Genomic DNA, 10,308 nt, shown 5'->3' on the forward strand with positions numbered 1-10,308 from the left:
AACCTATTAATAATTCGATGGCCAACATTTTCCAAACAAACCAATAAATGCATAGTGTGCATGAAGCTGTCTGTTACAGTCTATGGCACTCATATTTCACAAAGAATTCCGTGCCAATCTGAGTGTCTGCACTGTGCCTTCGAATGTTCCTGGACTGTGGCAACCAAGTCCATAGGAAACAGGGCCTCCAGGCTCCGCCCAAGGGAGGTTGGAATTCAGCAATATAAAAAGGGAGGTGGTGCTGCAGGAAGGAGTGGAACCAGAAACACCCCTGGTTTCTTACTGTTCTCTATGGATTCCTAGAAGTACCCCACCACCACCCATCCTAGGAGGACAACGTGATCATTCTATTCAGCTTCGTCTAGAACAGTCCGGGTTCTTCTAGATGATCTGCACAAATGGCTCCTCTCCTCCTTCCTGGTGTGTGCCATAGCATTGGAATAAAGTTCTTGCTGAAAATCCACATCTCCCCTGGGCCCGGTGTTCTGGAAGTGAGAGAGATGATGTCACACTTCAAGGAGGCAGCTCTCTAGACAGGAAGGTTATTCGTGTCCCATGTCAAGTCTAACTAGAGTTCAGAGCAATTGAGAAATCCAGTTTTATCTCCTGTCCTTCATTCCATAGCCTGCTTCTGAACCATGGTGTTCAACTGTAAAACTCACACTTTGGTGACCCTAACTCTAAAACTCACTCAGTACACCCAAGGTCAGCCCCAGTGATCTGCTTCATAGCAAGGACTTTGGGTGGGTCTGCCCAGGGAGTAGGGCACCCTCAGAGAAGGTGGCTTTGGACTTGATCACAGCTGGGGCCTTTCCTGTCACTTAAGATCTAAACTTGTAACCATGCTAGATCCGTTTCTAATGTGACAACATCACGAACCCCGAGTCCAGAAGCCTAATCCATAATCCTACCTCCTCATAATGAAGTCTCATGCTCTGTGCTCAACGTGATTAGCTGCACCAGATGTAAACCAAAGCTTCACTGAACCCTCCACCCAAATCAGTAACTCAAGTTCATCCATCATAATGAACCTCCCCAAACTCAGTATTTATGATTATTTTTGAGTCAGGGTCTCACTCTGTCGCCCGGGCTGGAGTGCAGTGGCAGTATCAGGGCTCCCTGCAGCCCCAACCTCCCAGGCTCCAGCGATCCTCCTTCCTCAGCCTCCTGAGTAGTTGGGAGTAGTGATGCTTCCCACATCGCCTGGCTAATTCTTGTATTTTTGTGGAGAGGGGATCTCACCACGTTGCCCAGGCTTGAAGCCGGATCAAGCAATTGGGTTCCTCAGATTTCCGAAATAGACCCCAATATTACGCCTTTACCCCGGAGGATGCAGATGTACCTTCTCTTAGGCCGATGACCTCAGGCCTCCATGGTCCCTGGAGCTCTAGGAAAGGCGGGCACGATCTCGTGCCCACACCCAGTGCTCTGGATCATAAGCCTGGATCTGGAAAAACAAACGCCCTTTGAGAAGACGGGGACTCGCCAGGATACCCAGCTCTCCCCTCATCCAGCCTCCAGCCCACCCGATTCCACCCCACCTCCTCCACCTCCCCAGGCCCCACCCACCTCCTCCAACTCCTCCGGGGAAACCCAAGCCCTGCAGCGCATGGAACAGAAGAACTGGAACCGAAGCTCCTGGAACAAGGCTATCTGAGAGCGGTTCTTCCTGGCCCTCCAGTTCATGGAACGGCATAACCGGAACCGACGCTTATGGAACAAGGGTACGTGAGAGCGGGTCTTCCCGTACAGGAAGTAGAAGATGTTTTGTTTGGAGGCCTGGTCGTCCTCCTCCATGTCATTGGCCAGGTAGCTGAGGACAGAAATCAGGTTACTGCTCAGGGTCACCACCAGGAGAGACCTCTGGCTTAGGTCACCTTCCCAGAGAGGAGGGCAGGGGACTGTCCCTAGCTCAGGACTGGCACCCACCCTGCAGAGAGCCACGCCTTCTTCAGGAGGGCTCTGCTGGACAGAGACCTGTTCAAGGGTGTCTCCCACTCCTTCAGGATGGAGACAAAAACCGAACCGGTGGCCAAGAGTGGTGCCTTATTCCTGGAATGCCAGCACGTTGGGAGGCCAAAGCAGGAGGATCACTTGAGGCCAGGAGTTTGAGACAGGCCTGCGCAACATATTAAAAATAGAAGAAATACGCTGGACGCGGTGGCTCATGCCTGTAATCCCAGCACTTTAGCAGGCTGAAGCAGGTGGATCGCTTGAGACCAGGAGTTGGAGACCAGCCTGGTCAACCGGGAAAAACCCCATCTCTACTAAAAATACAAAAATCAGCCTGATGTGGTGGCACACCCATTAGTCCTAGCTACTCAGGAGGCTGAAGCATAAGGATTGTGTGAACCCAGGAGGCTGAGGTTGTAGTGAGTCGAGATTGGGCCGCTCCATTCCAGCCTGAGAGGCAGAGCAAGACTCTGTCTAAATAAATAAATAAATAAATAAATAAATAAATAAATAAACTGTGCAGGTGTGGTGGCACAGCCCTGTAGTCAGAGCTAATCAAGAGGCTGAGGTGGGAGGATCGCCTGAACCCAGGATATGGAGGCTGCAGTCAGCTATGATCTCACCACTGCACTCCAGCTTGGGGGACAGGGCAAGTCTGTCTCAAAAAAAAAAAGAGATTGGATACATTGATATTTTGCCAGGACCCTGCCTTCTACAGGCATCTAGTCTAATGGGACTGGGAGTAATCAAGGCAGATGACCTAATCCCAGTGTCCAGGATGTAACTGGAGAGCTACGGGCATGCAGAAGTTGGAAGATGAGGGAAGGCATCACAGAGGCTGTGGGGTGAACTGACTTCAAGGAATGGGTCATTCCCTTCAGAACCACATGTGTGCAGGACACCCAGACAGAAAACACAAACGCAAAGTCCAGTGGAGGGCATTTGGAAGGAGCTGTGAAGCCAAGCCAGGAAACACCAAGATGGCGAGCCAGTGTGGTTGTAGAGATTGTAGAGAGGGTGGGATTGGCACTGTGGACCCTGGCCTCGATAGAGAAAGACATCAGCTAAGGAAGTTGTTCAGGTGGATAGGGAGGTTGTCATGCTTTGGAAAGATGCTCAGGCTGCGCTAGGAATCCCCCTGGCTTGGGGAGAGACTCCAGGAGACCCCAGCAGCGAGCATTTGACAGTGGATTCGAGTGATGCGAGGGGGACCTGAACTGTGGCCTCTGTCATGGGAACCCAGAGGAGGGTGATGGCGTTTGTGGTTGATGTGAGAAGGGGAGAGAAGAACCAGAAACGTCTGCTTGCTGGGGGAAGTGTCGTGTCCACTCCTCCACTCCTTTTCTGTTTCCCTTAGGAGCGGTTTATGGTTCCTTTTGTTTTATTGTTGTATTTGTACACTGGCATTGGGTTTGTTTTTTGGGCTTTTTTTTTTTTTTTTTTTTTTTGGAGAAAAAGTCTCGCTCTGTCGCCCAGGCTGGAGTGCAGTGGCTCAGCCTTAGCTTACTGCAACCTCCACCTCCTGGGTTCAAGGGGTTCTCTTGCCTCAGCCTCCCGAGTAGCTGAGATTACAGGTGCACACCACCATGCCCGGCTAATTTTTCTATTTTTAGTAGAGACGGGGTTTGGCCATGTTGGCCAGGCTGGTCTCGAACTCCTGACCTCAGGTGATCCGCCTGCCTCGGCCTCCCAAAGTGCTGGGATTAGAGGCGTAAGCCACCGCGCCCAGCCTGAGTTTCTTTTTAGAAACAACAGTCTATGATAGTATAATCCTGTCTTTTTTTGTACACAGAGTAAAGAGGACAAATAGGTGAAAGAATAAATGAAAGGCTGGAATCCCACTTCCCCTGCTGTCCCAGGGCATTGGATATTGACGGATAGGAGGCAGCAAACCACTCACAGAGCCAGGAAGAAATGAATGCGTTGGTATTGCCAGGAGGGGAGGCCGGCCCGGCTAAAATACGCTATGACCATAGCCAGGAGATACTGATGGAGAGAAAGGAACACAGAGAGGGAGAGGTCACATCTTGGAAGACGAAGATTGTGGAGAGGGGGAATGAGTGTCTGGGGAGGGGCTGCCTGTCAGAAAAGGGACCTCAGTGTTGGGGTGACTGTACTCATTTGGAAATTGCGGGATGGAGGGGTATTCGAAGGTCGGATGCAAATCCGAGAAGCCGGAGGAAGGGTTTTCAGTGATGCTCCCAGGATGGTGGGCTCCGATGGGATCTTTGGAGGGGGTGTGTCTAGGTCGGCTGGTATCAGGAGGGCCTTTTGTGTGCCAGGCAGAGAACTGTCCCAAAGAGGTGAGAGTAGAGGGGCCAGGAGTTTCAGGGCTGCGGCCAGACTGTGGCCCAGGGCTCAGATCCCACAGGACCCATAGGAGAGGCAGGGGCCATTCATTCACTCTGCAAGAGACCAGCAGAGTCCTGAGGGAGATGCTGACAAATCATAAAAAGACCAAGAATAGCTGGGAGTGGCAGCTCAAGCCTGTGATCCCAGTACTTTGAAAGGTGGAGACAGGAGGATCACGTGAGCCCAACAGTTCGAGAACAACCTGGGCAACATAGCGAGACCCTGTTTCTACAAAGATTTCAAAAATTAGTTGAGCGTGATGGCATGTGCCTAGCCCCAGCTCCTCAGGAGGCTGAGGAAAGAAGATTGCTTGAGCCCAGGAGTTAGAGGCCGCAGTGAGCTGTGATCATGCCACTGCACTCCATCCTGGGGAGCAGAGCTAGACTCTGTCTCAGAAAAAATAAAAAATGTGTGGGTGCCAAGACTCAAGACCGGGAGCTGGCCGGGCACAGTGGCTGACATGTGTAATCTCAGCACTTTGGGAGGCCAAGGTGGGTGGATCACCTGAGGTCAGGTGTTCAGGACCAACCTGGCCAACATGGCAAAACCCCGTCTCTACTAAAAGCACAAAAATTAGCCAGGCGTAGTGGTTCACGTCTGTAATCCCAGCTGCTTGGAGGCTGAGGCAGGAGAATCGCTTGAACCCAGGAGGCATCAGCTGCAGTGAGTCAAGATCGAGACACTGCCCTCCAGCCTGGGCAACAGAGCAAGACTGTCTCACAAAAAAAAAAAAAAAAAAAAAAAAAAAAAAGACTGTAGGAGCATCTGGTGGGAGGTGGTGGAAGGAGAACTGTGGGCTTGGAAACTGCGCCCTCCCCGTGGCTGTGCATTGGAACAGGAACACAGTTACATGGAGAACAACCTTACCTTGTCCGACACCCTCAGATCTTTGTCCCAGGCCAGGAATCTTTTAATGACAGGATCCTCTGTGATTAGAGAGCAGATGTCAGCATGAGAAGCAGGACAGGGTTTCTGTGGGAGCAGCAGGGCAGCGAGAAGTATGCCTCCCGGGGGGAAGTCTCAGGATTGTGGCCACGGGTGAGGCGGATGGGAGAGGGGAGAATGACTTTCACTGGGCAAGGGAGTGAGGCTCCTGCTCTGAGAATCCCCTGAGAAGAGGCCGAAGGAGGCCCTGGGTGTGAGAATCTACAGGATGTAGAGCTGGGAATCAGCCAGGACCCCCTCCAGCAGACAGGGAGGGACCACTGCCGAGTCATAAAGGAATTCCCATCATTTCTTCATGAGACAGTCACATCAGGGTGTGACCATGGCCTTGGTATCCCCCACTATGGATGGAGACACTTAGATTTAGAAAAGTCAGTAAGAGGCCGGGCGCGGTGGTTCACGCTTGTAATCCCAGCGCTTTGGGAGGCCGAGGCGGGCGGATCACGAGGTCAGGAGATCGAGACCACGGTGAAACCCCGTCTCTACTAAAAATACAAAAAATTAGCTGGGCGTGGTGGCGGGCGCCTGTAGTCCCAGCTACTCGGAGAGGCTGAGGCAGGAGAATGGCGTGAACCCGGGAGGCGGAGCTTGCAGTGAGCCGAGATTGTGCCACTGCACTCCAGCCTGGGCGACAGAGCGAGACTCCATCTCAAAAAAAAAAAAAAAAAAAAAGTCAGTAAGAGACATTAAGTTTCAGGGGGCACAGCTGAAACCACTTTCTTTGTTTATTGATTTTGTTTTTCTTTATTTGATTTTTATTTTTTTTTATTTATTTATTTTGAGACAGAGTCTCCCTGTGTGGGCCAGGCTGGAATGCAGTGGTGCGATCTCAGGTCACTGCAACCTCTGCGTCCTGGGTTTAAGCGATTCTCCTGTCTCAGCCTCCTGAGTAGCTGGGATTACATACATGAGCTAGTGTGCCCAGCCTTGGTTTTTCTTTTGAGACAGGGTTTTGCTCTGTCACCCAGGCTGGAGTGCAGTGGTACAGTCATAGCTCACTGCAGCCTCAAAGTCCTGAGTTCAAGCAATCCTCTTGCCTCAGCCTCCCAACGTGCTGGGATCTCAGGCGTGAGCCACCATGCCTGGCCCAAAACCAAGCTTTCTTATCCCAAGTGCCAACCTTTATCAAGTCTAGCCTAATCCTCTATCATCTCCTAAGTGTCCCTCATGAGTGATCACTTCAGAGTCCTCCCGCATGGAGAGCTCACCCACTGGGGCGTATTTTTCCCATTGGAATAGTGTGGTTATTGGAAGTTTCCTCTTTTTAGAAAGAACAGGATTGGAGGTGCTCTCTGGGGTGTCCTCCTACCAAGCAGCCTGTTGAAGGCCTCGTGGTGCTCAGGGAGCACGAGCGACACTCGCCGTCGCTTCAGCTTCATCTTGAGGCCACACAGCGTCTCCACCACCCAGGTCTCCTCAGGCTCAGGAGCAGGCTCCTTCTGTGGCTCCTCCGATGACGACTCCTCAGATTTGTCCGACCACTCCCTCTTCCTTTTCCAGCAAAGGGATCTTCCTGGGGGGCTGTGATCTACCCCAGGGGCTGAGTAAAGAAACCAGGCCATGGTGTAATGCTTCTGCAACTGATCACCTTAGATCCCCACCCAAAACCCCAAACCACCCTCCATCCTCCCCAGCCTCACAGACTGTTGGCTTCTCCAAGCCATCTTTCCTTCTGTCTGTCTCCTCTGCTGAGCTCCATGTGCCGCTCCTTCTCCTCCCCATTCTCCCGTTTCTCTGTCCTCAAAACACTTCCTCATGTCCTCATGTCCTTCCCTGGTCCCTGGCTCTCTGAATCCCTTTTTTTTTTTTTGAGACACAGTCTTGCTTTGTGGCCTAGGCTGGAGTGTAGTGGTGCGATCTTGGCTCACTGCAACCTCCGCCTCCCGGGTTCCAGTGATTCTCCTGCCTAAGCCTCCCAAGTAGCTGGGATTACAGGTGCCTGCCAGAATGCCCAGCTCATTTTTGTACTTCTAGAAGAGACAGGGTTTCACCATGTTGGCCAGGCTGGTCTCCAACTCCTGGCCTCAAGTGATCTGCCTGCCTGGCCTCCCAAAGTGCTGGGATTACAGGTGTAAGCCACTGCACCCTGCCTCAGTACCTCCATTCTTTCCACACACCCTCCTCACATGCTCCTTCCTGACTTCTGGGCCCCTCCTTCTTTTTTTTTTTTTTTTTTTTTTGAGACACGGTCTCACTCTCTCACCCAGAATGGAATGCAGTGGCGCTATCTTGGCTCAAAGCAACCTCTGCCTCCCAGGTTCAAGTGATTATCCTGTCTCAGCCTCCCGAGTAGCTGGGATTACAGGCATGCACCATCACACCTGGCTAATTTTTGTATTGTTAGTATAAATGAGGTTTCGCTATATTGGTCTGGTTGGTCTCGAACAACTGACCTCAAGTGATCCACCCATCTCAGCCTCCCAAAGTAATGGGATTACAGGCATGAGCTGCCACACCGGGCCTTAGTTTTTCTTTTGACACAGGGTTTTGCTCTGTCACCCAGGCTGGAGTGCAGTGGTACAGTCATAGCTCACTGTAGCCTCAAAGTTCTGAGTTCAAGCAATCCTCTTGCCTCAGCCTCCCAACGTGCTGGGATCTCAGGCATGAGCCACCGCGCCTGGCCCGAAACCAAGCTTGCTTATCCCAAGCGCCAACTTTTATCAAGTCTAGCCTAGTCCTCTATCGTTTCCTAAGTGTCCCTCATGAGTGATCACTTCTGAGTCCTCCCGCATGGAGAGCTCACCCACTGGGGCATATTTTTCCCATTGGAAAAGTGTGGTTTTTGGAAGTTTCCTCTTTTTTAGAACAGGATTGGAGGTGCTCTCTGGGTGTTCTCCTACCAAGCAGCCTGTTGAAGTCCTCGTGGTGCTCAGGGAGCACAGGTGACACTCGCTGTTGCTTCAGCTTCATCTTGAGCCCACACAGCGTCTCCACCACCCAGGTCTCCTCAGGCTCAGGGGCAAGCTCCCTCTCTGGCTCCTCCTCGAATTCGTCCAACCACTCCCTCTTCCTTTGCCAGCAAAGGGACCTACGTGGGGGGCTGGGATCTACCCCAGGGGCTGAGTAAAGAAACCAGGCCATGGTGTAATGCTTCTGCAACTGATCACCTTAGACCCCAAACCCCAAAACACTCTCCATCCTCCCCAGCCTCGCAGACTGCTGGCTTCTCCAAGCCACCTTTCTGACTTTCTCCTCTGCTCAACCCCATGTGTCGCTCCTTCCCCTCCCCATTCTTCCGTCTCTCTGTCCTCAGAGCACTGCCTCATGTCCTTCCCTGGTCCCTGGCTGAGTCCCTCCTTTTTTGTTTTGTTTTGTTTTGAGACAGAATCTTGCTTTGTCGTCCAGGCTGGAGTGTAGTGGCGCAATCGCAGCTCACTGCAACATCTATCTCCCAGATTCCAGTTATTCTCCTGCCTCAACCTCTCAGATAGCTGGGATTACAGGTGCCTGCCATAATGCCCAACTCAATTTTGTACTTGTAGTAGAGACAGGGTTTCACCATGTTGGCCAGGCTGGTCTCAAACTCCTGGCCTCAAGTGATCCACCTGCCTTGGACTCCCAAAGTTCTGGGATTACACGTGTGAGCCACTGCACCCAGCCTGAATTTCTCCATTCTTTCCACACACCCTCCTCATGTTCTCCTTCCTGACCGCAGACCCTTCTTTTTTTTTTTGAGACAGCGTCTCTCTCACCCAGACTGGAGTGCAGTAGCTTGATCTCGGCTCACTGCAACCTCTTCCTCCCAGGCTCAAGTGATTCTCCTGTCTCAGCCTCCCAAGTAGCTGGGATTACAGGTGCGCACCACTACCACCTGGCTAATTTTTATACTTTTAGTAGAGATGGGGTTTCACCATGTTGGCCAGGCTGGCTGGCCTTGAACTCCTGACCTCAGGTGATCTGCCCGCCTCGGCCTCCCAAAGTGTTGCAGTTACAGGCATGAGCCACTGCACCCGGCCCCTTCCTTCGTCTTAGTCAATCCTATCCCACCTCTTCTTCCTCCGGTCCCCTCACCTGATGGTCCTGGCACTTCATCATCCACCACCTCCTGGAGGGGGTACCCCGAGGTGCTCTGCTGGGGGCTCTGCTCGTCCGGGGGGTGCGGTTGATGGCTGGTTGTGATCTTTCTCATAATCTGTCCCCTCTTGCGGAACCTAGTCTCTGTTCTGTCCATGGCCTTCTTCTGGACACTGCTAGGATCCAGAAGAGTATGTTATCAATTCTCAAGGCTGGGAGAAGTCAGGAGTGGAGAACAGCTCTGAGAAGATAACTGTTATCCACCTGAGGTCCAGGCGCCGACGGAGTCCACTCCTTCCAATCAGGAAGGTCGGAATCTCTGATGTCATTAGTCATTGCAACCTGGCAACCAGTTTGAAGAAAAACACATGTAACTGCCAGGCTGATCTCTTGTCCTGGAGATTCCGGGTGAATGGTATCTCCTGCCACTGTCCCAACCTTAGACAACCGTCCAGAAGCATCTTCAGGGTCTCCTCATCCCTCTGTTCCCTGTCCCAGCAGAGGCTGTGTTCTCTCCACTCAAAGCCTGAAGCATGTTGGGGTCTCCTCTTCTCTGTACATGCCCATTTCAGAGTCCAGTCTGGTGGGAGAGGGAACAGGGTGGGAAAGAAAACTAGGGTAAGCAGAAACTATGAAACCTTGCAAGAGTGAGATGATCATGTACAAGAGTGAGATTATCACGTACAAGAGTGAGATTATCACGTACAAGAGTGAGATGATCATGTACAAGAGATCCCAGGAACATTGACTTGATGAAAAAGTCACATCAGAACACTCAATTTGGCAGAGCTTTTCTGCCGAATGTTTACTGACATTCACTGTCCGAAATTCTATACTGGGGGTACACGCGTCCTCTGCCCTAAGGCAACTTTGAGTCCAAGAGACATTTTGAGGCCTGAAAATAATAGGCAACTGCCCCTGAGCTCACACGTATTTCCAATGGTGTCCCCAATTTCAGGGAGTCCATGGATTACCTAAACCAGCCCCTCCAGTTCGGCCAAGAAACTCTAGTCTGTATATCAAGTTTTGTATCATATGTATTGC

At 51.7% G+C, this 10,308-nt stretch overlaps 1 protein-coding gene across 2 annotated transcripts; it reads right to left on the reverse strand.

Annotated features, from left to right (window-relative positions):
- Positions 1–1,243: 1,243 nt before the first annotated feature.
- On the reverse strand, positions 1,244–9,791 carry LOC100599776 (putative speedy protein E7). 2 transcript variants are annotated; one of them, XM_030795828.1, is made up of 7 exons: positions 9,262–9,421; positions 8,091–8,309; positions 6,560–6,790; positions 5,173–5,231; positions 3,854–3,939; positions 1,570–1,813; positions 1,244–1,447 (listed from the first exon to the last, which is right to left on the reverse strand). In XM_030795828.1, exons 1-7 carry the CDS (start codon positions 9,419–9,421, stop codon positions 1,388–1,390), a joined length of 1,059 nt encoding a protein of 352 aa, XP_030651688.1. In that variant the 3' UTR covers positions 1,244–1,387. The 2 variants fall into 2 exon arrangements, with proteins under 2 accessions (XP_030651688.1, XP_030651689.1); XM_030795829.1 differs by lacking the exon at positions 6,560–6,790 and having other exon boundaries at positions 9,262–9,791.
- Between the last annotated feature and the right edge of the window lie 517 nt (positions 9,792–10,308).

The sequence above is a fragment of the Nomascus leucogenys genome, chromosome 17 (genome assembly GCF_006542625.1).
Source record: "Nomascus leucogenys isolate Asia chromosome 17, Asia_NLE_v1, whole genome shotgun sequence".
Taxonomy (NCBI): Eukaryota; Metazoa; Chordata; class Mammalia; order Primates; family Hylobatidae; genus Nomascus; species Nomascus leucogenys.